We start from the raw sequence: 26869 nt of genomic DNA on the forward strand, positions 1-26869 counted from the left end.
AATACATCATCCAATGCATAACTATTGTACATATACTAATCACTTAATCAAATTTAACATGTCCAAACTATATATATATCACATTTATTATCATATCACAAACTTATACCATAATTCAACACGCAAAATTATAAACATCATTTTCATGACCATTAAAACCATGTGCATAAACGCCAAACTCGATCAAAATAAGATGAGTCATTTTCACATGGCCATTTATATACATGTTCCAAAACTAACCAAAAGCATAAGCAAGCCTGTACATGCCATAATATCGAGTTTAAAAATTTATCAAAGTACCCAAAAGATGTCGATAGTGTGATAGACTTTGTTGACGGTCCCCGAGCTCGTAACCAACCTCCAAAATCTAAAAAAAATGAAAAGCAAAATACACACAGTAAGCTATTTAAGCTTAGTAAGTCATAAGCAAACCTTATTCATTTTCATTTTTACGTTAATATCAAACTACTTTACCAAGCCAACCAAATCAAATATAAGTAAACATTAAACTTTATAAAAACTCAAGGCACAAATACTCAAATTCTTGTATACTTAGCATTTTATAATTAAAAACTATGATAATAGGCCGATTTCCCTATACCACCAAATCACTTATAAATATGAACATGCTCACACATTATTCATATATCAATCAACTTTGAATCATCAATTCAATATACAACTTACCTTAAATTTCATAGCATGATATAAATACATACCTGAACATTATTAATTCGACTGCACATTCAGTCATCACTTAACATTTCCCGTTGAACCACTCGGAATTAAAAAGGATACACGGATAGTCGGAAACTCGTACAATGCCAACGTCCCAGACGTGGTCTTACATGTAATCACATATCGATGCCACTGTCCCAGACAGGGTCTTAGACGTTAACACAAGTCGATGCCAACGTCCCAAACGTGGTCTTACACGATGATTAAATACTAAAGTTACATATTTTATGTAATTAATTTGGTTAATTTAAGAAAGTGCACCACTAATTTTGCCATATTTATTGAATTTTGTGGAGGAATGCAATTTGGGGCTAAATAGAAGAAAAAGGAAACAATCGAGCTAGATTGAAGAAAGAAGCGAAAAAGGAGGGCCATGGAAGAATTTTTCCAAGTTTAACTAGCTGAAATTTTTGAGTTAGTGGGAGAATATTATGGGATTTATTTTATTATGTGATATTTTTTTCCTTAATTTCCTATGACTAGTTGGTTCCTAATTTAGTAAATCTTCTAGTATAAATAGTGCTTGTATTGTTCATCATTTCATCAATAAAAAAAATATTAGCTTTTATCTTTCAATTCTCTCCTTTCTCACGTAGCCTTTGTTATTTCTTTAAGTTTGTTTTCCTTCAATTTATTAGTTCCAATAGCCTACCATCCATCTCACCTTTATTTTCAACTTTTCACAAATTTATTTATTGTCTTTAGTTTTTTTAACTTTCAATTCCTAAAACTTCCAGCTTGTTACTAGTTGCCATTTACAACCTTTTTTTTTTCAAATTCCATTTTTCAACCACCCCACTTTAATATATTCCAACTCCCATACTCAATCACATCACCCACCTTTTCACCCATTTACCTTATTAATTTTTCAAATACCAACATGTCCCAAACCTTAGCCGACTAAACTCATTTTCAGCTTTAGGCCGAAATTAACCTCGTCAAAACCCGTGAGTTACGAACCCGAGCCATTTAACTCCTAAAATTTTAGTACTTATTACTTCTCCGAATTAAGAGTATGATTTTGTCAGCTCATAAAGTCAGATCAACACTAAGTCAAAAAAGACGTTGTTTGATTTGGTGTGATTAGACGTACAGTTGGAATTCCGAAAAGAACGTTTCTAATCGGTTTTCTGTGAACACATTAGCGTGCCAAGTGGAGGCTGCTGTTTGATTCCGTCAAGGGAAGTAGTAACCAGATTTAAATGTCCCACGCGGTTGAGGGCATTGGTTCGAGCTAGGCTCTTCTAGAACGCAAAGCTGCCGGAGTTCTAAATCACGAACGTTTCGTGGTTGTTCGATCGGTAAGAATTAGTTATTGGATGTTCCATAACTAATTTACACAAGGAAGAGTTGGTGTTCGAGGCGTCCATGGTAGCTATAACTAGCTTATTAGAAAAGAGGAGTTCATCCAATTTTAAGGATCAGTTCAAAGACGAGGAAAATTCGCGCCTAAAGTTGAGCTCATTCTAATTAATTCTTCTTAATATTTATTTCACGGTTTTTATTATTCTGTTTTCAACTTTTACTTTTGACATTATTTTTCAGTTAATTTCAGGTTTTCAAATTTTTATCCCCCCGAACGTCTTGGGCACGACAGCTGCCCCGACAAAAATCTGGTCAAGAGAGGAACAATTTGCAGTAAACCAGTCTCTGAGGGATCGACCCTACTCCCTATACTGCATAATTTGCAAACTAAGGTGTAGGTTTATATTGGTGGATTCGACACCCATCAGTTTTGGCGCCGTTGCCGGGGACTGGCAACACTTATAATTGTTTAAATCATCTTCATGACTAGATCTTCATCCAGAGATCTCGAATACGACCTAGAGATCGAAAAATCAGCACGAGGACGACGAAAAGAGACGGAAGCTCTTAAACGTGCAAGTAAAGCAGAAGTTGAGCTAGGACAAGGGCTCTTAGAAACCGACATTGAAAAATTGAGACAAGCAATTCGTGCAGAGGCAATTCGACGTGGGAAACAAGTCGAAGTGGTTGATCCTGAAACCAAACTACTTTCTGAAACAAAAGAAGTAGAAGACAACCTCAGCGAACCAGAAAGGATGGCGAACCGAACCATTCATCAACTAGCCGATGCTCTCAACGAGCAAACACCGTTATGCATAACTATCCAGTCGGAGAAACCCCGTTCGAGTTGAAGTCAGGCCTGATTCACCTTTTGCCCACTTTTCGAGGCTTGAAGAATGAGAATCCACATACCCACTTGAGAGAATTCCACATGGTCTGCTCAAGCATGAAACCACAAGGAGTAATCGAAGATGAAATTAAACTACGGGCCTTTCCTTTTTCTTTAGTTGATACAGTAAGAGAATGGTTATTTTACTTACCCTCTAGTTTGATTACAATGTGGGATGACTTATCTCGTATTTTTCTTGACAGATTTTTCCTAGTATTGCGAGCAGCTGAACTTAGGAGAGACATAGTGGGAATTCGACAAATGGAGAGTGAATCGCTCTACGACTATTGGGAGCGATACAAAAAACTGTGTGCAAGTTGTCCTCAACACGGTTTGACCGAGCAATCACTTCTTCAATATTTTTACGGGGGTTTGCTCCCTATGGAAATGAAGATGATTGACGCTGCTAGTGGAGGGGCGCTTGTCAATATGACTCCTCGAAGGGCAAGAGAACTGATATCCACCATGGCAGCAAATTCTCAACAGTATCGGCCAAATTTAGAACCCACAAGAAGGGTTAATGGGGTAAACGTTTCATCCTTAGAAGATAAATTGGACAAGCTCACTAATATTGTTCAATCCATGCTTACAGAAAAGAAGAATCCGACCCAGCTGTGTGGAATTTGTACTACATCTGAACATCCGACGGATTTGTGCCCAATCCTTAACGAAAATTCAACGGCACATGTTGACGATGTCGGAGGCTTTCCGAGACCTCCGCAAAGACGCTATGATCCTTTCTCAAACACTTACAATCCTGGGTGGAAGGATCATCCCAACTTGAATTACGGAGCTAGTCCCCCATATAATCTGTCATACCAACCGAGACCTTTGCAACCACCGCAACTGCCACCCAAGCCGAGCACATCTCTAAAAGCTATTGTGGAAAGACTTGTCGTCGATGCTGTAAAATATCAACAGAGGACAGATGCATCAATACAGGAGTTAACTAATCAAGTTAGTAAACTCTCGATGGCAATTAATCATTTGGAATCTCAAGGTAAATTACCTTCCCAGAGAGAGTCGAATCCTAGGCAGAATGTAAGTGCAATAACTCTTTGTAGCGTAAAGATTCTGGAAACAGTTCTAGACAAAAGTCATGGGCAAGACAAAGAACGAGAAAAGCAGATCTCTTATCCAAAAGTCAGACCGGAATCAGAAATTCAGAAACCATTCGTGATGCCACCTCATTTTCCAGAGAGCCTCGCAAAGGATAAGAAAGCGAAGGAGGAAAAAGAAATCATTGAAACATTGAGAGAGGCAGAGGATCAAAACAAAACAACTTTCACGTGCCCTTCCGGAATGTTTGCATATAGACGAATGTCGTTTGGACTCTGTAATGCTTCGGCCACCTTCCATAAATGCATGGTGCGCAAATTCTCCGATTATGTCGAGAAAATCATTGAAGTCTTCATGAATGATTTCACGGTGTACAGATTTTACAGACGATTCATAAAAAACTTCTCGAAGATCATGCAACCGCCTTGCAGTCTATTACAAAAGGATAAAGAATTTGAATAACACAGGTCGTCGAGCTAAACGACATTAAACAAAGCGCTGTTGGGAGGCAACCCAAATTTTCTTTTCCTTTATGCAAATAAATTTTTTGGTAAAATAGAAAATGAAAATGCATGTCGAGAATTAGTTCTGTCTAAGGAAAGACTTGGTACTTAAGTATGTCCATTGTGACTCACCTCTCTTTCCTGGGAACTTACTTGGTTCATTTATCACGACTATTTTACTAAATCTCGTATTCTTGGTTTTTAATAATATTTCTCGAGTTTATAGCTTAGCTAATAAATTTGAAAAAAAATTCCTATTATTATTTTTTTACTATTTTATTTTATTTTCATTTTTATTTTTGCAGGAAAACATTCCAAGACAAAATTAAATTCCACATGTCAACCCACAAAATTTTTTTTATTTCGGTTAAGGCCCACTCTACCTACGAGACTGGCCTCCACGACGTTGAAATACATGGGGAGTTTCTTTTTCTTTCTTTCTCCTACTTATCTTTACTTTTATTATTTAATCTTACATTGGGACAATGTAAAATAAGTAGGGGGAGGGAAATATAAATTGGTTCTAATTTGCTTATCTGTCATCGCTATTTTTGCATGTTTTCGGTAAAAGGTAAAATTTTTCTTTTGATGGTACACTTATGGTTTGACCTATTTAGCTATTTAGTTCTTTACACATAAACTTTTCAATAACCTAAACTTCGTGGGTAAGAAATTTTTAAGAAATTTTTGGGAATTATAAGTTTGCTTGGCTGCCTACTTTTTATCATATGTCAAATTTTTTAATGCAAAAAAATAAAAATAAAAATACTCTTCTGATACGAATGTTAAGAGTGAAAAATTGGGGCTGTACATCGGGCTGAGTAACCGGAATGTGGTGCTTGGGTTGTCATCACATCTCGCGTAAAAAGGTTCGTGTGGCTGCCTAATTTCTTTGCACTCACTCCGCTAACAAGTTATCATGAGTAGGGCGAAATAACCCGCTTAGAGACATCCGAATCGAGTAACCGGAACATGGTGCTTGGGTTGTTATTATGTCTCGCTTAAAAAAAATTCGAAAATGTCCTAAGTACAAAAATAATAAAATGAAAGGTAGGTCTATCAAGCTCTAAATTCCAAATATATTTAATTACTTCTTAGGCTAGGCTATTTGAGATGTTAATGTGCTAGGATTAAATTGTTGAAATGTGCAAACCATGGGGGTCAAGTCCTATTTTGGAGAAAATTTTTCCTTTTGTAAATACATACAAAATGCTCGAGGACTAGCATAAGCTAAGTAGGGGAAATTGATTAAATACTAAAGTTACATATTTTATGTAATTAATTTGGTTAATTTAAGAAAGTGCACCACTAATTTTGCCATATTTATTGAATTTTGTGCAGGAATGCAATTTGGGGCTAAATAGAAGAAAAAGGAAACAATCGGGCTAGATTGAAGAAAGAAGCGAAAAAGGAGGGCCATGGAAGAATTTTTCCAAGTTTAATTAGCTGAAATTTTTGAGTTAGTGGGAGAATATTATGGGATTTATTTTATTATGGGATATTTTTTTCCTTAATTTCCTATGACTAGTTGGTTCCTAATTTAGTAAATCCTCTAGTATAAATAGTGCTTGTATTGTTCATCATTTCATCAATCAAAAAAATATTAGCTTTTATCTTTCAATTCTCTCCTTTCTCACGTAGCCTTTGTTGTTTCTTTAAGTTTGTTTTCCTTCAATTTATTAGTTCCAATAGCCTACCATCCATTTCACCTTTATTTTCAACTTTTCACAAATTTATTTATTGTCTTTAGTTTCTTTAACTTTCAATTCCTAAAACTTCCAGCTTGTTACTAGTTGCCATTTACAACCTTTTTTTTTTCAAATTCCCTTTTTCAACCACCCCACTTTAATATATTCCAACTCCCATACTCAATCACATCACCCACCTTTTCACCCATTTACCTTAATTAATTTTTCAAATACCAACATGTCCCAAACCTTAGCCGACTAAACTCATTTTCAGCTTTAGGCCGAAATTAACCTCGTCAAAACCCGTGAGTTACGAACCCGAGCCATTTAACTCCTAAAATTTCAGTACTTATTACTTCTCCGGATTAAGAGTATGATTTTGTCAGCTCATAAAGTCAGATCAACACTAAGTCAAAAAAGACGTTGTTTGATTTGGTGTGATTAGACGTACAGTTGGAATTCCGAAAAGAACGTTTCTAATCGGTTTTCTGTGAACACATTGGCGTGCCAAGTGGAGGCTGCTGTTTGATTCCGTCAAGGGAAGTAGTAACCGGATTTAAATGTCCCACGCGGTTGAGGGCATTGGTTCGAGCTAGGCTCTTCTAGAACGCAAAGCTGCCGGAGTTCTAAATCACGAACGTTTCGTGGTTGTTCGATCGGTAAGAATTAGTTATGACGTTCCATAATTAATTTACACAAGGAGGAGTTGGTGTCCGAGGCGTCCTTAGTAGCTATAACTATCTTATTGGAAAAGAGGAGTTCATCCAATTTCGAGGATCGGTTCAAAGACGAGGAAAATTCGCGCCTAAAGCTGAGCTCATTCTAATTAATTCTTCTTAATATTTATTTCACGGTTTTTATTATTCTGTTTTCAACTTTTACTTTTGACATTATTTTTCTGTTAATTTCAGGTTTTCAAATTTTTATCCCCCCGAACGTCTTGGGCACGACAGCTGCCCCGACAAAAATCTGGTCAAGAGAGGAACAATTTGCAGTAAACCAGTCTCTGAGGGATCGACCCTACTCCCTATACTGCATAATTTGCAAACTAAGGCGTAAGTTTATATTGGTGGATTCGATACCCATCACACGATAACACATATCGGAAATCCTATGTCATGACATATGTATCCTATCTATTCCTAAGGTTCGTACGGGACTTTCGGACAATATATCTCGATCGAATCGAACTCGAATATAGCTCATTTGCTCAATATACATTCGGCCATACACAAATATATTCACAAAAATTCCACCCAACATGTAACATATATATTATCAAATTTAATGACATTTATATGCTTATAGACTTACCTCGGATGTTGTCGACTGCTAAATCGGCTACTCAACTACTTTTGTCTTTCCCCGATCCAAATTCGATTTCTTTAATTCTTGATCTAAACATATTCAAATTAAGTTTATTTAAACACCATTCTATTCAATTTAGCCTAAAAACACATGAATGGACAAAATTACAATTTTGTCCCTAACATTTTACACTTTTTACAATTTAATCCTTTTTGCTCAAAACACAAAATACACAAATTTTGACTACACTCCTTAAAGGCTGAATATTCCTATTGTCTATACAAGCTCATGCATTTCATTTATTTCACATTATAGTCCTTCAAAAAATTTATTTTCACAATTTTACCCTAATTACTCAATTTCACCAAAAATTCAAAAACAAATCTTGTTAATCTAACAAATATATTTCATATTTCACCTACTAACATCATAAAGCTCAAGCATTCATCAATGGCACATTTCAAAATCATCTACAATTCACAAAAATAAGACATGGGTTTTGAAGAACACGAAGCAACGACCTCAAAAACGTAAAAATTATCAAAAACCGAAGTAAAACATACCTTTAATCAAGCTAGTTTTGTGCTGAAACCTTAACAAGCATGGATGACTTCTTTCTTTGCTATATTCGGCCAAGAAAGATGAAAAATGACCCTTTTTTTTATGTTTTAATATAACATATATTAACATCAATTTTAGTTTACAAATTTAACCTTAAATAAATAAATTATAAAATATATAATATAAGGGCAATGTTGACCATTGCCACCCACTATCATCTAAATGGCTTAATTGCCATTTAAAACTCCCATTTTTGAAAGACAACAACAATTGGGTGCTTTTAGACTTGACCCCTATTTTTTTTATTTTACGCGATCAAGTTATTTTCTTTAGTCGGATACTCAAACGACGAAATTAAATCATGAAATTTTCACACAAGTAAATTCACACATAATAAACACAAAAAATAATATTAAAATATTTTTAAGACTCAAATTTGTGGTTTCGAAACTACTGTTCTGATTAGGGTGAAAATCGGACTGTTACACCAACAACTTGAAGATCGCCCATCCTAACAGCGCTCAAGACAACCTGGCTCGAATACCAGATTGTAAAACTAATAGCTGACAAACGACAGAAAATAAAAAGAATAAATAACTCAGAGGAAGAATGAGATTGCAAAGGGATGATAATATTATTCAATGAAATGATTGTATATTTATAGACTTAGCAAAGACCTATTTTTAGGCAAACAAATTCACTAAAAATTTGGTAACAACCAAATAAATAAGTAACCAAAAATAGCTAATAAATAAATAGAGAAAATATGGAGATAGAGTTGTTCAACAAATGACCAGATGTTGATGTTGATATCTTCAATATTGGCAGGTTTGGGAGCAGGACGGTAGGAAACGCTATCGAATCGGCCTTTCTCCAAGAGTTGAACAATGGCGTAGGCCTCTTTCTCTGCTGTCTTGCTGAGCAGGTAACGAGACTTGAAGTTGGGGCAGAGTCCGATCAAACACCTTTCATTTGCTTTCTCTTCAGCTTCCTTTAACTTGGTTTCAGCCATCTCAAAGATCTTGTGATCAACCATGGTCAACCATTTGTCCACGTCGTTGTAAATCGTATGGCCTTGGAGTTTAGCAGCATCAACGGATTGCTGGACTCTCTGTCTTGCATCTTTTAGGTCGTTCACTCTCTCCCTGAGATTCTCAAGGTTGGTTTCGTAGTTTAGGAGGTAAGTCATCCATTGTTTGATGAGATCAACTGCCAACTCCCCAGCTTTTCCGCCAATCGACGCAATGCCAGCTTCCATTTCTTTCTCTTTCTCAACTTCTGCTAAAGTAAAGAGGGCCCTGTTTGTTTTATAGATAACCAATACATTCAAGTGAACGAGAGACTAGCTGTCTTGTAAAATAGGACTATAGAAATGGTCTATGGTTAATAAATTATTGTAATTTCTTGGTTTCTTCCCCTCCTAACCACACCGACCGGGCAATAAAGGATTCAGTTTGTTGGGAAATTTGAAGCTATGCACAAATATCTCTGAAAACTATTGGCAACAATAAAAGGAGAGAGAGAGAGAGCGACCATTGAAATATGCTCTGTCACTTAACTTTGACCAAAAGAAACTCTTAAACTAACTACTACGAGTTTAGAATTGCTGTTGCTGCTGTGGCATATATTGTTTATTAAGAAAATTAATTTTATTTATGTAAAATTGGTTTTAAAATTTTCTTCAAGAAAGTAATTCATCCTAAGAGAACTTTTATTTTAATGATTTCAAAATTTATAAATGTTGAATAATGTTTTATATTTAAAATAAAATCTAAAATATGTAAAATTCTCCTTTTAGTGTTTGTAATTTGGGGAAGGTTTTGTTTCTGAGGGAAGACTGAAAAAGTTAAAAAGGACTGTTTTTCTCTTCTTTGTCAGGAGATAGAGACTTTAAGATTCAACGAAACTGCGTTAGGGAAAAAATCCAACTCAATTCCAAATTTAAAAAATCGACCTATATATCTAAATTGATTTGAGCACAAATAATTTGATTTAAGTAACTTGAAATTTAAGTTGAATCTAGCATTTTCGTCTATATATATTTATATTTTTCTTAAATAAATTGATTTAATAAAATTATCCATAAATTACATTAATAATTCCAAATTAAATATGGAAACAAATATTAACTCGTTATCTAATACATAGATAGGATCCTAAATCCGCGATATAGATAGGATCCTAAATCTATCGCGGATTATGCATACATAACTCGTATAGTTTAAGTAAAAAGTTGAATTCAAATAAATACATTCACAATAGTAAAATCCAATCCATAATCCAAGAAATGAGAAAATATTGGTATTACATGATAAATAGAAAATAAACGTGATAATCGACCGTTTATCTTTATGATGAATGTTGATAGTTACCGTTAAAGATAAAATTAAAACAAGTAGTTAATTTTTTTGTAATTTGATGTCAATGAAATCAACATTTCGCCCTACTTCTCATCTGAAGCATAGTAAACTATTTATTTACTAGGGAAAAGAAAGAAGGTTTGCCAAAAGAAAACAAAGCATAAATATGTAGGTGAAACATAAACATCGAAAATTTTAAACTCAACCACCTAAACATACTGATTCTGAGTCTCCCACATCCTCTTCAATTACCGCACTCTTATCTTCCCTAGTTAGGCTCATGCTTGATGCTGATGACCCCGCTATCTCTGAGACTCCTTTGTTCAGAAAGATCGCCTTCCGCTTCCGTCTGCTATGCTGCCATTTGCTCATTAGATCGGAAACCTCAACCCGATCATTTCTTCTGCCGCCCATTACTGGCTCTCTCAATTCCTCTACGCTTGCATCTCTTTCGACACCTGCTGATGCTGTGAATGGAAAGAATAGCTGTCTAAAGCAACCGACGAGAAGTATGAGGAAGAACATGTATACATAGAGCGATGTCCATACAGACAAGGTCCACTTCCAATTGTGGACCAACTGTTTAGACCATGGCAACTGTGAGTTCATGATGATTTCCGCTTCGTACAACTGTGGAAGCGACAAAGTTCCGGCCCTCGGAGCCAATGTTACCCTCACGGCTTCACTTCTGGGATATTCTTCTTTATATCTCAGTATCTCAATCTTCACCTTTTGCGTCTCACTTGAAATTCCGAGTAAGAGAGGTATAGCCATAAAAAATGTACGTGCAAGCCGAAGTGGTAGACTTGTAAAGCGCAACATAACAGGCTGGCTAGACTCACCAATTACATCTCCATTGATTGATAGCAGTTCTGCATTCAACTGATCAAACAAACACTATGGTAGATTACATGCTTTGTAACCATCAAAGACACCCAAAGAGTTGGGGTCGAAATGCACCACATTAGCTTATATCAGCAACAAACAGAGGGAGGGTAGGCCTTTCACTATTAGTAAACAAGTTGTCTACACGTGTAAGAGGCTTCTATCCTTACTTCACATTGCCAAATCTAACCCATCATGGGCTTAGCATGTCTTGTGAATTACCTTTCAGCTAACACATTTTATTAGTTTTTAACCCATCTTGCCTTAAATTTAGATACCCTCTTTTTCGGTCTAGTAAAAAATTTAATTGGAATTTTAAAGAACGGTGTCAACTGGGGGTGAAAAGAGATAATTCAATCCACTATGAACAAAAAATTGGAAGAAGTAAGAATAAAATCAGAATACCTGAAACATTCCAATTTCTCTGTTGAAATCAGATTCAGGCATCAAAAGAAGCAAATAAACATGAAAGGTATGACCAACGGGAACACCCATCTGCTTCTTCCTATAACAGCTGCCATCAAATCCACCTCCACCAGCACAAAACACCGCCGTAGGATTCACCTCTGTGTAATCAAAGAACAATTTTTCTCTAACGAAAACAGGCTCCTCCGCCCAAAGTTGCACCAACCAAATTCCCACAAAAGCAGCCAAAACCATCAGAAAAACCAACACCATGCACATTTGAGCAGCACCAACAAGTCCTAACCCAACTCTCTTGACCAAGACGGTGCTACCGTGGGTGATGCTGGAAGGTAGCTTTTGAACCACCGTTTCGACGTTGGCTGTCGTCTCTTCGGCACGGCGGTAGGACTCAAAGGCCGCCCATAAGAGGGTGAAGAAAGGGGAAGAAAGAGTGGTGAAACAGTTGTAAAGGAGATCAGCTTGAAGAGATACTAAGGTATTGAACCAGTCAGCTGGTTTTGGTGCTTCTACTACTTCTGCTTCTTTCTCCTCCATTTCAGGTGATGAGAGCATGAGAGAAAGTGAGACTGAATTTGTGTGTTTGGGGATTGGTATGACCCAACTGCAATGTAAAGTTGCTTTTGCATGAGCAAAGAAACGTGGAGACAAGCCAAGGTAGACTATCGACAGGTGTTATTCAATCTTGAATTTCCACAATATTTTAGTTTTGGGAATATTTTTCTTTTCAAAAAAAATTAATGTTTTTTCGGCAAATGATTTTTTTTGGATTTTCTATTAATTTAAATTTATTGCTTAAATAACTCAGCTTTGAATTTAAAACAAACTTTTACCTTTACTAATAAATATTAGATGTTGTAGCAAAGCTCTTAAGAATCTATTCATCTCGAAATCTACAATCATTACAAAAATATAGCTATCAAACTCTAAATATGAATTATAAAATTAAAAATATATATATATAAAAACTTTACTTGTTTATGGTACTACCTATTTTTTTATCCAATTAATGCAGAGTAAAATTATTAAAAATAATAATTAAGTATAATTTAAATATAAAAATTATTTTTATAATTCAAATATTATAAAAATAAAAATAAAATTTGTACAATATTCTTCAACCAAATATTTATACAATAAAAAAAATTCACATATTAAAAGTTTTGCAATTTTATTTTACTTTTCGTAGATAATATAGAATTAATATCAATATATTAGATTAGATTGTAAATGCATTATTTATAAATACGGAATATAAATTTATTATATAAAAATTTAAACTAGATATTTAATTTTTTTAATTTTTCGGTTAATAAAAGAAGTAGCATTTTAAATATAAAATAATTAAATATAAATTTTAGCCTTTTTACATATTAATATTTAAATCTGTTTAACAAAGGTATATTGTAACAAAACTAAAATTCTTATTTATAACTTGTTTGGTTACTCATAAAATAATTGGAGGAAAAAACTTATTTATTACATGTATTACAATAGTTAAATATAAAATAAAAAATAGTTAACACAAATTTAAAATTAAAGTGTAAACATCGTAGCTAGTCACCCAACTATCAAAAATTTTTATTTTAGACACTCAAAATAGAAAAAAATTTTCCATTTAGGCACTCTGATTACATTACATGGTTTGATTATTTTGGTTAATCTCATTAAAATCTCAAATAGAAATCTGAAATGATATTTCTTTTTCTTTTTCTTTTTGATTCTTTTATTCCTTTTTTTGATTCTTTTTCTTATTCTCTTTCTTCTTTTAACCCTAGTCGTCGTTGGTCGGAGAGCTTCACCATTAGTGCTTCAACAAATACAAAACCACTATCAAATGATAGGTCTCAACACCCTCTATCCATCATTCGATTTAGATTTTCCCAAAAGGCGACCAAAACCTACAAAATCCCAACCAAAAGTTCGAAGATAAAAACCCCAATCTATCGGCGTCCACCGTTGGATTGATGCAAGCCCGAGATATGTTGCTCTCCTCGACCCTTCTCTATTTTCACCGTTTGAATTGTTGAATGGAACTTCAATGCCCAAACAACTAAGAAGCCCTAAAAGATAAGTTCTCTGTATGTTTTTTTTTCCTTTTTTATTCTTTATTTGATTTTTGCTTTGCTTTTTGCTCTTTGTTTTTTGCTTATTTTTATTTCATTAATCCTCTGTCGTAGGTTTAGATTTGAGGCTATTTAATTTTTTTTATTTGCTTTATTCAAATTGTGGTTTGATGGTTGTTGGTGTGTGGGTAAGGCTATGATTGGTTTAGTTTAAGGTTTGGTTTGGTTAACGGGTGAGGTTTATTGTAATGAGGGGAAGGGTGGTGAAATGGATAGCTTGAATGAGGTGGTGAAAATTGGTGGAGTGAATTAAGGTAGTAGGGTAGTATGGGGGAGATGGTGTGCATGAGTGAAGGTGAGAATTGGAAGAGAGCCGAAAGGGGGCTGGATTAGGGGTTGATGATGGTTGGTTGGTGGCACTTTAGTTCCAGGCGACAGTGAATGTGGATGCAAGTTAGTGGAAATGAATGTTGGTAAGGGAAAAAATGATTGACAAATGGGGTTGGTGATGGATGGGAGTTAATGGTACTTGGTTAGGGAGAGGTGGTTGTTCTTTGATGTTAGTGATGGTGAAAGTTGGGCAATGGCACAAATTTATTTCCTATTATATGGAAAATTAAAATTTATTTCCTATGACACAAATCTAGGTGTTCCCATGATATATTGAAGGGTAACAAAGGAGACCTTTTCTTATTTGTTAGATTGCATGAGATTGAAGCTTGTTGGATGGAAAACGAAAAACACTTTCTTTAGCGAGTATAATAACTCTAACTAAAAGCGTGCTTACGTCTATCCCATCCCATTCTATGCAAATAGTGTTGTTACCTAAGGGTGTGTGTGCCAAGATAGAAAAAATCATCCAGGGTTTCATTTAGGGCTCTACAGACGACAAGAAAGGGGTACATTTGGTGACTTGGAAAAATGTTTGCAGGGATGTCAAACAAGGTGGATTGAACTAAGGAATTTGGCCGATTTTAATCAAATTTTCCTTTTTGCTCTGGTGCAGAATGAACAACACTTATAGGTGAGGGTTTTACGGCATAAATACAAGTGGAGTTGCACAATTCCAACATTTATTGATAGGAATAATTGTTCTTGTATTTGGAGGGGGATTGCCCAAGTCTAGGGTCATGTAAAGAGTGAAATTTGCTAAAGGATGGTTGCTTGACTATGAGCCACTGATTGAGTTAGTTAAGGCTAACACTATGGTGCTGTAAAGTTCCACTTCTATGGCTTTGATGATGAATGTTGATGGGTCATGGAAATGGGATCAATTTGAGCATTTTCTCTCAAATCATGGTAAGGATAGAATGGTAGATGTTTTTTCGCCTTTAAAGGATGAAGGTGCAGACCTTAGGGGATGAAGATGGGACTCGAAGAAACACTTCACTGTCAGGTCAACTTATAAATCTATGCAACATTCTTTAAATAATCAAGACCAGCTTTGGGAAACTATTTGGAGGGTTAAGGGGCCACAGTGCCTTCAAAGTTTACTTTGGCTCATTGGTAATAAGAAATTGTTAACAAATGTTGAACGCACACGGAGGTATATGTAAGACAAAACATATTGTTATTTCTCTGATGCGACGATTCAGGATATCGAGCATGTATTTTAATCCAGTGTCAAAATTTTTTCTATTTGGTCTGTCATCGTGAAACCAGATAAACTCGATATGTTTATGAAGTTGGACATTAACTCTTGGTTATTGGTGAATCTATCAAAGAATGCCCATTTTGCATTTGATAATAATTACTGGGATAGTAGATTCAGTCTAGTTTGTGAACTAGATAGAAGTCATTTGCGTATCTAAAAAGAAAGGACATTAAATACAGTGTTGACAATCAAGTCTTCTTGAAAGTATCCCCCTGACAGAAGGTGTTAAGGTTCGGTTGAAGGGTAAGCTAAGTCCGAGATTCAAGGACCCTATCGAATCCTTAGGAGAATCGATCCAATTGCATACCAACTCGAATTATCATTCGAATTGGATCAAATTCATGACATTTTTTATGTTTCCATGTTGAGAAGATATCATTCTGACCCTTCTCACATAGTTCCCATTGAAGAAATTGAGATACGACCGGATTTAACCTTTGAGGAGGAACCAATGAAAATTCTAAAACATGATGTAAAGGTTCTGATAAGGAAGCAAATCCCTCTTATTAAGGATCTGTGACGGAACCATGGAGTCGAGGAGGCCACATGGAAAATAAAAGACACGTATATTCGAACTAGGTAAATTTCGAGGATGAAATTTTTTTAAAGAGGGAAGAATTGTAACACCGCAAAATACATAGGGTTAGAATTAATAAAATCACTGAGAAATGAGCCTTATTCTTGATGGTTAAGATCTTAGTTTATTACCTAGAGAATAAAGGTTCAAGCCCCACTCTTCCCATTTTCTTTTCTTTTTTTTCAACAACTAAGGAACAAAATCAAACTAGTATATATATTAATATGGTAAAAATAAGCCAAGTATGGGCAGCAGCCCAAATGGTAAGACCTTGCATTCCTCTTGCTACCTAGGTTCATGTCATATCAGTCTCCCTCCCCATTTCTTTTTTTGGACGACAAGAAGGGTTATTTACCCAATCAACCCTTCTAATTTTGAAACCCTAAGTATTTAATAACTTTATCCTAATTATACATTGATTTTAATTCTTTTTCAACCCTAAATTGAATTATTTTCTTTTCCTTTATTTCTTTCCTTGTTCTTCTTCATCTCCCCCTTTGCAATTATTTTCTTTATATTGTTGGAAATTTTATTTTGATCTCGAGTTTGAAATCGAGCCTCATTTAACCGATCTTCTAATTAGTTTAACAACCATTGAATCACGTCTTAAACATTGCCAAAATTTGGTAATAATATTTCAATTTCGACGTTTAGATCTCAAAATACCTATAGGATTTTGTTCTCGTTAATTTCAAGATCGATTAAATGATCTTTTATGAATCTTGCCAATTTATCCTGAAATCTTTATAAATCTTGAAAATTGGTATTAATTCTTGTGTATTTGTCAGTTGAAAGACTCGTTGTAGGTATCTCGGATCAGATTTGGACACGAGGATCATCATTCGAGACCTCGAAAGTCAGGTGTGTGTTCTTTTACGAGAAAATTAAGGCAAAATCGAGCCTAGGTTAGATTACATGGCCAGCCACACAGGTGTGTGGGCCACACAGCCACCCTACACAACTATGTCCCCTTGAAACCCTAGTTTTTCTCTTTTCATACGGCCTAAGACCCCCCACAAGGCTATGTCACCCCAATAGGTTGAAGTTTCGAATGCCAGACGACCACAGTCTCTCACACGGCCTAGCCACACGGCTGTGTACCCCTTTCACATAGCCTAGGGCTTCTCACGCAATCCGGTCACACGACTGTATGTCCCTTGTAACTTAGAAATTACAGCTTTAACCTAGAATTTTATGTTTTGATCAGTTTAGTCCTTGAGTAGGTTTTGAACTATTCTTAGTGAGTTAAATTATGCAATTAGGTCCCCGGAAAAAGGAAATATGCTAAAATCTATGATTGATCGAATTAATGCGGTATTTATTTATATTTATGAATATTTGCATGAGTTATGAATAGTATATGTTACTTTTATATCTATATACTTGTGATTGTATGAATGACATGCCTTATATTACTGTCAATCTGAATACATGAAAAACTTGATTTCACTATTGATTTTCCATGTATTAGTACATCAAATGCTACCATACGTGATTTGTATTAAATATGTCGCACTGCACTGCATAGATTAGGATGATGTGATCGAAGGAAGTCTGGCAGTTTATCTATAATAATCACTTTTATTGTGCACCCACAGTCGAAGGTAGATTTCAACTGCAGGTACTGCTGTGTATCCATAGCCAAAGGTTTATTTCAACGACAAGATTATGTTGTAGAATCTACAGCACAAAAGCAGTTTTCATCTGCAACACTTTTTGCTGTGAACCTATAGGCGAAGGTAGATTCCAACTACAGGAACTTGTTGTGTGTCCACAGCCAAATGGCAATTATTATCTGCAAACTAGTAGTGGTTTATCCACATCTTGGGGTGTTGGCGAAGGGAGTTCTGGGGAACTCCCATTATAGTGTGTATCAGTGAGGTAGGATTTATTCTGTTTAAACCCGAAATTACATAGCATTTTTTAAATTATATGCATACAAAGCTGGAAATTATGTTATGAGGTGTATATATATGCGTGAATATATATATCTGTGTATATACATGATTATTGTGGGCAAATATGAGAATTTGGTTGTTCTGAAAATTGTTATTGTGAGTTCTGATATATTAATGATGGTTGCATTGAAAAATTGATACTCTGAACTGATTTGCTATCTATGATTATTTTTATGCGATGTTAACTAATATGTCTTAACAATTGTTTGCACTGATTTTATTATAAATGAATTTATATTGAGCGTCATAGCTCACTCCCCCCTAAATTTTCATCCTTAGAAATAACCCACCAGGTTAGGACATAGGCACGACACTCGAAGGGTCTCGGCACAATCTATTTTATTTTCAATTTATTAAGGCTTAATCTGTTGGATTTATTTACTTATTCGAGGACTGTAATATTTTATTAAGGCTTAATCACTTCCCCCAAGAAACAATTATAGCCCAAAATCTATTTTCCTTTTTCATCGCATATTACTCCACCTACGGTAGAGAAACCAGATACAGTTTGTACAACACCATCAGTATTTAGGAAGAGACACATACCTAAATTCGAGTGTTTAGGAATGAATTACGGCACCATCGCCAAGTTTTCTTTGTGCACTACAGCATATTGCTTCGCCCAACTGTAATATATCTTAATAATCTTCTTTAATTAAGTTGGTACTCGATTAATTCGTGATTTAGCTTCGACAAAATCCTTATAATAAGTATATATAGATAATAAATAATAGACATAATGACTTATTTGACCTTCTAACTTTATAAAAAAAACTCATTTTAATCCTCCATTTAATTTTTAACCTTTTTTAACACTTAAACTTATGGTTTTTTTGTCAAATTAGCCCAAAATGGATGAAAAAGTTAACAGACGATAACTTTACTTACGTAGCATCCGCGTGACAATCTACATGTATGCTACATCAACAATCCACCGTAGCATCCACGAGATCATTGTGACAGTAAAAGATAGCGGATTGAGTTTCTTTTTCTTTGAACCTTTGTTGGATTTTTTTGAAGGTTTTGGGCCGAGTTTGAGGAAATCTAACTAAAAAAAAAAGTGAATGTAGGAAAATGAGCATCACTTTAATAGTTTCCAATCGGTGTCAGTTTGGAGGAGCGACAGCTAGGATTAAGAGAACAGATAACAACAAGAGAAAGAAAAAAAAATAAAGAAGGAAAAAAATGAGAAAGTAAAGAAAGAAGGGAAAAAAGAATAAAAATAAATTATTTAATTATATATTATATAAATATTTTTTAAAATGGGTATTATTTTTAATACTTTATTTTTATTTAATATTTAGAAGAAAATAAATCATGAAAAAGATGAAAATAATTAAAAAATAAATTTTAATATTATTTGAATTTCTAAAAAAGTTATAATGTTTTTTTAAATAAAAATTTTAAAATAATTTTATTATATATATTTTAAAAATATACTTTAAACTTTTACATGAATGTGAGGTCAACAATTAAGTATCTATTTTGATTTAATAGAAACTAAAAGTTAAAAGGATTTTACGAAAATAAATCATTATCTAATAATAATTATTAAAAGATAAGACAACAATCTAACAAACAAACAAACCGTAGCTTAAACGAGTCTTCCTCTATTTTCTTCCTTGTAAAATTATCTCTGTGTGTTTCCAAATCCAATAACTTGGAAAAAGTGTTTGAAAAAGAAAGCCATTCTTTCAAATTTTCAGCTCCACCCGCACCTAACCACTGGAGCTGAATCGCACTCACTCACTCTTCTTCTTCAAATGCCTAATTGCCAAATCACCGCTGCGTGACTTTAACATTGTTTCTCCCTTTTTCATGGACAACAATGTAATCCTTTTCACTGACCCTCAAGAATCCGTTACCGCTGATGACGATGATCAAGGCGAAGGACGCGGACCCAGCATTGCGGAGAGGAGGGCGGCGACGTGCGGCTTCAAGGCGGAGATGATATGTACGCCCACGTTCAAGAGCCCACTGGGTCCCACATCTCCTCGTTTGCCTTACTTCACTATTTCTCCTGGGATCAGCCCTACTGCTTTGTTGGATTCTCCTATAATGCTGCCAAATGCTCAGGTACCAGCTTTTTTTTTTTTTACTAATTATATGTTCCTTGATTATGACTGTCACAGTTTTACGGTACATGTGAAGTATTTTATTACAAAGGTCATGTACTTTTGGAGTCAAATAGGAAGAGTACCGATTAGATGTCAAAAACTAAAAATATTTTTGAAGAAATAAAAAATGAAGTTGTACTAAGTACTAACTAGTTTGGGAACAGAAGACATGATTTTTCTATAATACAATCACATTAAATGGAATTAAAAAAAAAAAGAAAAAGAGTGTAACAAATAGCCATAGCCCTTTCGCTTAGTTAAGACTATGCCTCCTTTTCGCAGGTTTTCTTTTCCTTGCATTTTGATGAGATTAAAGGACGTTGCCATCAAAATTGTACTAAAATTGGATATTGTGTAATGTAATGTAATATTAAATTCATGGTGTATGGGGGTTATATTAATCCGGCCTTTATTCTTTATAATTGAAAGAATAAGTATGTTCAATACAAAGTCATGGTAATTCTCTTTTTCATTGCTTTCAAGGTTTGCATCTGCATATATTTATTTCAATTATTTCTGTCACTGACCGCCTCAAAAATCTAGACTCCAATCGAAATATTTTAGTTGTTTGGTGATAAGTAAGTAAGCTGCAGAAGGAAACTGGAAACTAGAATTAGAAACTGCTGATAGTCTAGATGGAAATAAACTATTAAAAGCACCTCAATTGAATGCTAATGAAGGGTTCTTAATATCTGGTGTTATTATAATCTTAGTTGATTCTTGTTATTAGATCTGAACTCTGAAAAAAACTTCTTCGAGTACATTTAGAACTTTTTTTTCTTTTTGCAATAATGAAGCATCTTAGAAAGCATTAATAAGTATTGAGTTCTTTATGAACCGGATTTTATTAGGTTCTCCTTGTGTTCTAGCATTGGTATTTAAAAGAAAAATAACTCTGTAGTAAAAAATGTTATTTAAAATTGTTATCCACCCTGTTTAAAGAAAATGGCCAAATAGAAAAAAAAAAGAGGGTTCAACTAATATCTTAAAATTATTGCTCGTGCACGGTTCTGGAGTTTTTTTACTAGCATGTTCTCTAATGACTTCTGTTTCTGGCATAGGCATCTCCCACGACTGGAACATTTCACAATCATGATGATACGGTGGTGAATCATATCAAGGGGGATAGAGACAGAAGTTTAGTTTCTTCTTTGACATGCAAGACACAAAATATGGATTCTCGGCCAAGCTTGTCTAGTGTAGAAGATCAGGTGATTTCCTTCTATTCTAGTACTACTTTGTCGTAAAGTTTAAGTCTCTGCTGATAGCTGCCATATTAATAAACTCAACATGTTTCTAATCCTTCACATGTGTTTATATAGAAACTGCACTGGCAATGGCTTATCTAAACTTGGCTTGTATGATTATGAAATATGAATTGTCCTATTTTCCAGCCCTCACTTGCAACTCAAATTCATTCCAACTTTACGTATTGTCTATATAACATTCTTCATTGTGTGGTACTTCTCTGTTCCCTTTTTATTGTTATCTTTGACGTTTTTCATTTTTGTTTATCAAAACCAGTTAAGCTGACCAGTTTTACGGAACAAGAAGGAAATTACAACAGCCTCTTTTTTATGTTCATCAAACCGGTGGCATTTGCTTTTGGGTAGATTTCTACAGCTCTCCATGAGATTAGTCCCTTATTATTGTTAGATTTTGTTCATTTGAGTTTTGAGTGATGGTCAGACCTTAACATCTTCAGATGCAACAATTCTAAAGGTTTTTAAATAGGAATGTGAAGTGCCAATTTTTACGGTAAAACTATCCTTTCAGAAGTTTGGTTGAAGTGGATTCCAAGTTATTCTAAGTTCTATTCCTTGTTCTACTCTAAGTAAATAGTTCAGAATTTATCTTTGTTTATTGTGATTGTAAATTAATCGGCCTAATTAATCACCCAATGGTTGAAATTCATTTGCTTGTGGATATGCATTATCATTAGATGTTATGTTGTGATTAATTTGTTTTTAATTTTCTTCTTCTTTTTTTGGTAGGAAAGGTTCTTGTTAGATAATATTGTGAACCTGGAGTTATTCTGTAGATTATTGATGTCTAACATCCAACATTCTTTAATATGGTTTAAATCCCTTATCATGCCATCGTGGACAATTCTAAAGGGAGTGATCTCATCCTGGCAGACAGTAGAATTTGATTGGGACAAGTTTTGTAGATTTACATAAGTTTCTGGATTACAACTGATTATAAAAGATGCACTTGGTGTTACATCTAAAACGCTTTTGAGTTAGTGACCAATTTTATATTTGTAGGTTTCTTCCGCTTTCAATCTCGTTCAAAATGCTGAGGTTGATCCTCAACCTCTTTGCCATTTGGATAGACCTTTAGATTTGAAAATTCCCTCATCTTTGTCAAAAGAAGCTACCTCAAGAAGTTTTGCAGCAGATTCAGTTGCTGATGTCGGAATTTTAAATGACATTGTAAATGATAATGCTAATTTGGGATTCCATCCTTCTGAGTTGGGTAGTGGTCAAACATTGAGGCAGAAAGAATCTCTTAATGGACAAGATGTCTGCACACGTCTTTTGGAAGGTGATCAGAAGGTTACAAACACTGCTATGGGAACAACAAGAACATCAGAAGATGGGTACAATTGGAGGAAGTATGGACAGAAACAGGTAAAAGGTAGTGAATATCCGCGAAGCTATTATAAATGTACCCATCCAAACTGTCAGGCGAAGAAGAAGGTAGAGCGTTCGCTTGATGGCCAAATTACTGAAATCATCTACAAGGGTGCCCATAATCACTCAAAGCCTCAGCCTTGTCGTCGGCCATCACTTGGGTCCACTTTATCATCTGAGGAAATGTCAGAGAGTGTGGAAGGAAATGGAACTTCTGTCAAAGTTGAAGGTGGTTTAATTTGGAGAAATTCTCAAGCTGGTTCAAAGGAAATTAAGCTTGGATCTGATTGGAGAGCTGATGGTCTGGAAAGAACATCATCATCTATTGTAACTGATCTTTCTGATCCACTATCAACTGCCCAAGGGAAATCTGTTGGTATGTTTGAATCAGCTGAAACTCCAGAGTTTTCATCAACACTTGCTAGTCATGATGATGAGAATGATGATAGGGCTACACAGGGAAGTATATCACTCTGTGGTGATGCAGCTAATGATGATGAGTCCGAATCAAAAAGAAGGTGAGTTTCTGTATTAGTGCACATGATCAATGGATTTGTATCCAAGGGGTGATGCTTTTAACTTTCACTAACTTATATTTACATCTCTATCCACCTTCATTGTAGGAAGACAGAGAGCTGCATGACTGAGATGAATGTGGCATCTAGTGCTTCCCGTGAACCAAGAGTAGTTGTACAAATAGAAAGTGATGTGGACATACTCGATGATGGCTATCGTTGGAGGAAGTATGGACAGAAGGTTGTCAAAGGAAACCCTAACCCTAGGTACCAAACTTGTTAGCTGTCTCACTTTCTTTCTACATCACATTTCTTTTGCATGTGAAATCAAATGAATCATCTAAAGATGCAGGGGTAAATTTTATGTTTATGCTTCGACCATGCATGTTTCTGCTAGTTTTATGGGTTATATTCATGTATTTATTTTCAAAGCACACAGAAGAAAGATCAGGCTTCATGCTTTCATAAATAAAACCTCTTGAAATTATTTTGTTGCCCTGCTTATAGGAGCTACTATAAGTGCACAAGTCCTGGATGTCCTGTGAGAAAGCATGTGGAAAGAGCTTCCCATAATCTTAAATATGTGCTCACCACATACGATGGAAAGCACAACCATGAAGTTCCAGCAGCTAGAAACAGCAGTCATGTTAACTCTAGCGGTTGTAATTTGCCCCCTACTATGCCCAACACTCAAGCTGCCCTTTCATTATCTAGAAATACCCATCCTCTAAAGCCTGAAACACCAATCCAGGATTTTGCTCCGCCTTTTGATCGAAAGCCTGAATTTAAAAGTGAATATGTGAGACCTGGTTTTCTTGGGGATTTCAGCAACGAGATGAAGCTTGGGGAGGCTGCTCTGGCTTCTGTTTACCAAATGAAGTTTCCTTCCATACAAAAAGCAATTCCTTATGGGTCTTTTGGACTGAACCCCAACTGCATTGCATCTCATTCATCCAGTTCAATTGCCTCAACCATTCCGAATTTTCCAATTTCTTTGCCTTTGAATCTCCCAACACCTGCAAATCTATCATTGGCTGGTTTTGATATGAATAATGTTGGAAAATCAACAGGTCCGATTCATTCTTTCCTTCCAGGGCAACAGTTAAAAGAGAATGGTGTGAGGTTCCATGGGATTAAACAGGAGCTAAAGGATGATAACCTTTATGATCCTTCCCTTCCTATTGTTGACCATGCAAGTGTGTCGTCCTCATCAGTCTATCAGTACGCCATTGGAAAATTTCCATCCTAGATCGTGTTTATTTGCCTTTTAGCAGAGTTTGTAAGACATTGTTTCTACTTGAGTTTCTCCAACATTGAAGGTTCTTTTTCTTGCCATGTTACTTCTCCTTCATATCTATGCTATTTCTTTTATAAATTGCGAAGATATATACATCTATATTTAGATATGTACGTGATATTTTATGATTTTCAATTTTTATACACAGAAAAGTCAATATTCTAGGTTAAAAACTTGGTTGTTATCTTGTGCTTTGTGCATGGTTACAAAACTCTGCCGCTAGTGTGTCAAATGATTATCCTACAAATAAGGAAAACATTGAGGCTTACAACAAAGGTCTCAGCTTGACATTGGACTGTTCTTAGTTTCAGTTTCCAAGCCACTGAAACTTGTTTAGTTTATTTGAAGCAGTTTCTGTCCTATCATTGATGCGAATGCTTCCATGTGCTTTTGTTTGAAGTGAAAATGACCTGTCTTGTTTTCTTTCAAGTTATTGAAGAATAAGGTATGAGCTTAGGATGGATTTTCCTGTATCTGTTGCTAAAGAAGATTGCTGGTAATTAAAGTAGGTGCATAAATGGTTCAATGCGTGTTACTATATCATGTATCCTCAGCATGTCAGTTTTCTTGATTTGCAATTTCAAATATCTTCCTGAAGCTTACTTAAGACTAGGATCAAGCTGTGTGTGCAATGTCGTCCTTTTACTCCTTGCTTACAGAATTCATGTATTTACCCGTGCTTTTTCTGTTTGTTTTTGTAGCAGGTATGGAATCAGTTATCAAATTCGCGTACCTCTTTAGCCGGAGAAAATAATGACAAGGAAGAAGCTGGTGGTAAAATGATAACAAGAGCAAATGCTCTGTAGCTACAGGGACTTTCTGGCAAAGCAAAGAAGCTGAAAGCATGCATGGCTGTGAGTGGTGTGTAGCTTCCCCAGATTTTTTCCTTCCATTTTGGTAATTGGACATTATAACATTACAATAAAAGTTCCAATGGTTTAATTGAATCAAATAATAGTAGGATAGCTGTCAACAAAGTCACTGGTTCAGTAGTAAAATGTTTTAAGTTGCTTTGAAATCTTGGTTGACATGAGATCACCCAATCCCTTTCCCTCATAAGAAAAAGAAAGAAAGAGTAGGATAGATGAGATGCACATTCTGGAAATGTTCAATGGTGGAATTCGTATTTAATGCAGAATGCAATTTGATTCCATGTTTTGACTTTCCTGAGCACCTATACCAATACCTATATATAAAAGGAATGGGACAAGTAGCTCATCCAGACCATCTTTTGTCTTTTTTTACATTTTATAAAAATGGTTACATTTTAGTTCTGATTTTTTTTTAATATTCTTAAATTTGAGATTTAATTTCAATATTCTAATTTGTAATATGATTTCGTCTTTATATTGTTCGAATAATTAATATTATTAACTTTTTTTATTAAAATATTACACTCCCAAAGAGAGAACACGAGTTCGAATCTTAATGATGATATTATTGGGAGGGATAGGTATGAATCTCAAACATTAATCGGAATAAAAAAATGTAACAATATAATGGACAAAAGATTTAAGTACCAATTTAAGACAAAAAAAATTGTAAAATTTCAAATTAAGAGAATTTGTCAAGTTTAAGGGTGGAATGCATATTCAAGTTTTTACTTGAAAAGACAAATACTTTATAATACATTACTTCTTAAACAATTTTAACTTTTGTGTTAATATATATTTTGTCCCTTTAACTTTTCCACTTGTATCTAATCAATACATTTTTTTTTTGGACATAACTAGTACTTAAACTTCAATTTCGATGCACACTTTTAGTACCTTACTAACAACACCGTTAAAATACGTTGATATGGTACTGAGGCCAATAATAAAGTGACTTGTGGTAGCCTTATATTTTGATATGGGACAATTTTTTTTAAAAAAATATTTTAAAAAATATAATATTTTTACAAATATATATTTTTACAAAGATAATGAATTTTGACAACTATTTGTCCCTATTTGTAACATCCCCTTTAAAAAGAAGAAGAAGAAGAAGAAGAAGAATATTTATAGTAGAAGTCCTTGAATAAGTGATCTATAAATACATAGCAGTATAAAAAATTGAGATCGTTTTTAAAAAAATCGTCAGACATGAAAACACAGAGGATTATTAGTAGGAGTATGTGGTTAAGTTAAAATTTTAATATTGAGTTTAGGAATTAAATTGAATAAGTTAGAAAAGTATAGAGACTAAAGTGCAATTATCCTATTTTATTTTGATGGAAAGAGCTTAATGACAATTTTATCATTACTTAAAAAAATCAATGATTTCATTATAGTTTTTAAATGATTTTTTTATGAAGTAATAATATTTTAATAATTAATATTATAATATAT

General features: G+C 34.6%; 4 protein-coding genes and 1 long non-coding RNA gene across 8 annotated transcripts; 3 read left to right on the top strand and 2 right to left on the bottom strand.

Moving 5' to 3' along the window:
* Window positions 1–3100: 3100 nt before the first annotated feature.
* LOC107960875 (uncharacterized) lies at window positions 3101–4453 on the top strand. The gene has a single exon (XM_016897132.1). The coding sequence runs from the start codon at window positions 3101–3103 to the stop codon at window positions 4451–4453; it is 1353 nt and encodes a 450-aa protein (XP_016752621.1).
* Window positions 4454–8607: 4154 nt separating this feature from the next.
* On the bottom strand, window positions 8608–9309 carry LOC107960876 (uncharacterized). The gene is made up of 2 exons (XM_016897133.1): window positions 8846–9309; window positions 8608–8614 (listed from the first exon to the last, which is right to left on the bottom strand). The coding sequence occupies exons 1-2, from the start codon at window positions 9307–9309 to the stop codon at window positions 8608–8610; spliced, it is 471 nt and encodes a 156-aa protein (XP_016752622.1).
* A 1128-nt stretch (window positions 9310–10437) lies between these two features.
* Window positions 10438–12324, bottom strand: LOC107959409 (seipin-1). 2 transcript variants are annotated; one of them, XM_016895468.2, is made up of 2 exons: window positions 11702–12324; window positions 10438–11308 (listed from the first exon to the last, which is right to left on the bottom strand). In XM_016895468.2, the coding sequence occupies exons 1-2, from the start codon at window positions 12272–12274 to the stop codon at window positions 10613–10615; spliced, it is 1269 nt and encodes a 422-aa protein (XP_016750957.2). In that variant the 5' UTR covers window positions 12275–12324; the 3' UTR covers window positions 10438–10612. The 2 variants fall into 2 exon arrangements, with proteins under 2 accessions (XP_016750957.2, XP_016750958.2); XM_016895469.2 differs by having other exon boundaries at window positions 10438–11293; window positions 11702–12321.
* Window positions 12325–13312: 988 nt separating this feature from the next.
* LOC107959410 (uncharacterized) lies at window positions 13313–18132 on the top strand. 2 transcript variants are annotated; one of them, XR_001700817.2, is made up of 2 exons: window positions 13313–13800; window positions 14792–18132. It is a non-coding gene; the product is annotated as an uncharacterized lncRNA (long non-coding RNA). The 2 variants fall into 2 exon arrangements; XR_005912347.1 differs by having other exon boundaries at window positions 16805–18132.
* A 1322-nt stretch (window positions 18133–19454) lies between these two features.
* On the top strand, window positions 19455–25692 carry LOC107959411 (WRKY transcription factor SUSIBA2). Of its 2 annotated transcripts, none has more exons than XM_016895471.2 (6): window positions 19455–20050; window positions 21153–21302; window positions 22359–23245; window positions 23351–23509; window positions 23750–24561; window positions 25241–25692. In XM_016895471.2, exons 1-5 carry the CDS (start codon window positions 19793–19795, stop codon window positions 24489–24491), a joined length of 2196 nt encoding a protein of 731 aa, XP_016750960.1. In that variant the 5' UTR covers window positions 19455–19792; the 3' UTR covers window positions 24492–24561; window positions 25241–25692. The 2 variants fall into 2 exon arrangements, with proteins under 2 accessions (XP_016750960.1, XP_016750959.1); XM_016895470.2 differs by having other exon boundaries at window positions 25244–25692.
* The last annotated feature ends 1177 nt before the right edge of the window (window positions 25693–26869 follow it).

The sequence above is a fragment of the Gossypium hirsutum genome, chromosome D04, assembly GCF_007990345.1.
Source record: "Gossypium hirsutum isolate 1008001.06 chromosome D04, Gossypium_hirsutum_v2.1, whole genome shotgun sequence".
NCBI classification, from domain to species: domain Eukaryota; kingdom Viridiplantae; phylum Streptophyta; class Magnoliopsida; order Malvales; family Malvaceae; genus Gossypium; species Gossypium hirsutum.

Excerpts from the sequence above, each read along its gene's own strand:
- LOC107960875 (XM_016897132.1), top strand. The coding sequence starts at position 3,101 with ATGTGGGATGACTTATCTCGTATTTTTCTTGACAGATTTTTCCTAGTA.
- LOC107959411 (XM_016895471.2), top strand. The coding sequence starts at position 19,793 with ATGGACAACAATGTAATCCTTTTCACTGACCCTCAAGAATCCGTTACC. Across the intron at positions 21,303-22,358 it reads TGTCTAGTGTAGAAGATCAG|GTTTCTTCCGCTTTCAATCT; the intron begins GTGATTTCCTTC and ends TTATATTTGTAG. Across the intron at positions 23,510-23,749 it reads AAAGGAAACCCTAACCCTAG|GAGCTACTATAAGTGCACAA; the intron begins GTACCAAACTTG and ends CCCTGCTTATAG.
- LOC107960876 (XM_016897133.1), bottom strand. The coding sequence starts at position 9,309 with ATGGAAGCTGGCATTGCGTCGATTGGCGGAAAAGCTGGGGAGTTGGCA.
- LOC107959409 (XM_016895468.2), bottom strand. The coding sequence starts at position 12,274 with ATGCTCTCATCACCTGAAATGGAGGAGAAAGAAGCAGAAGTAGTAGAA. Across the intron at positions 11,309-11,701 it reads GAGAAATTGGAATGTTTCAG|TGTTTGTTTGATCAGTTGAA; the intron begins GTATTCTGATTT and ends AATCTACCATAG.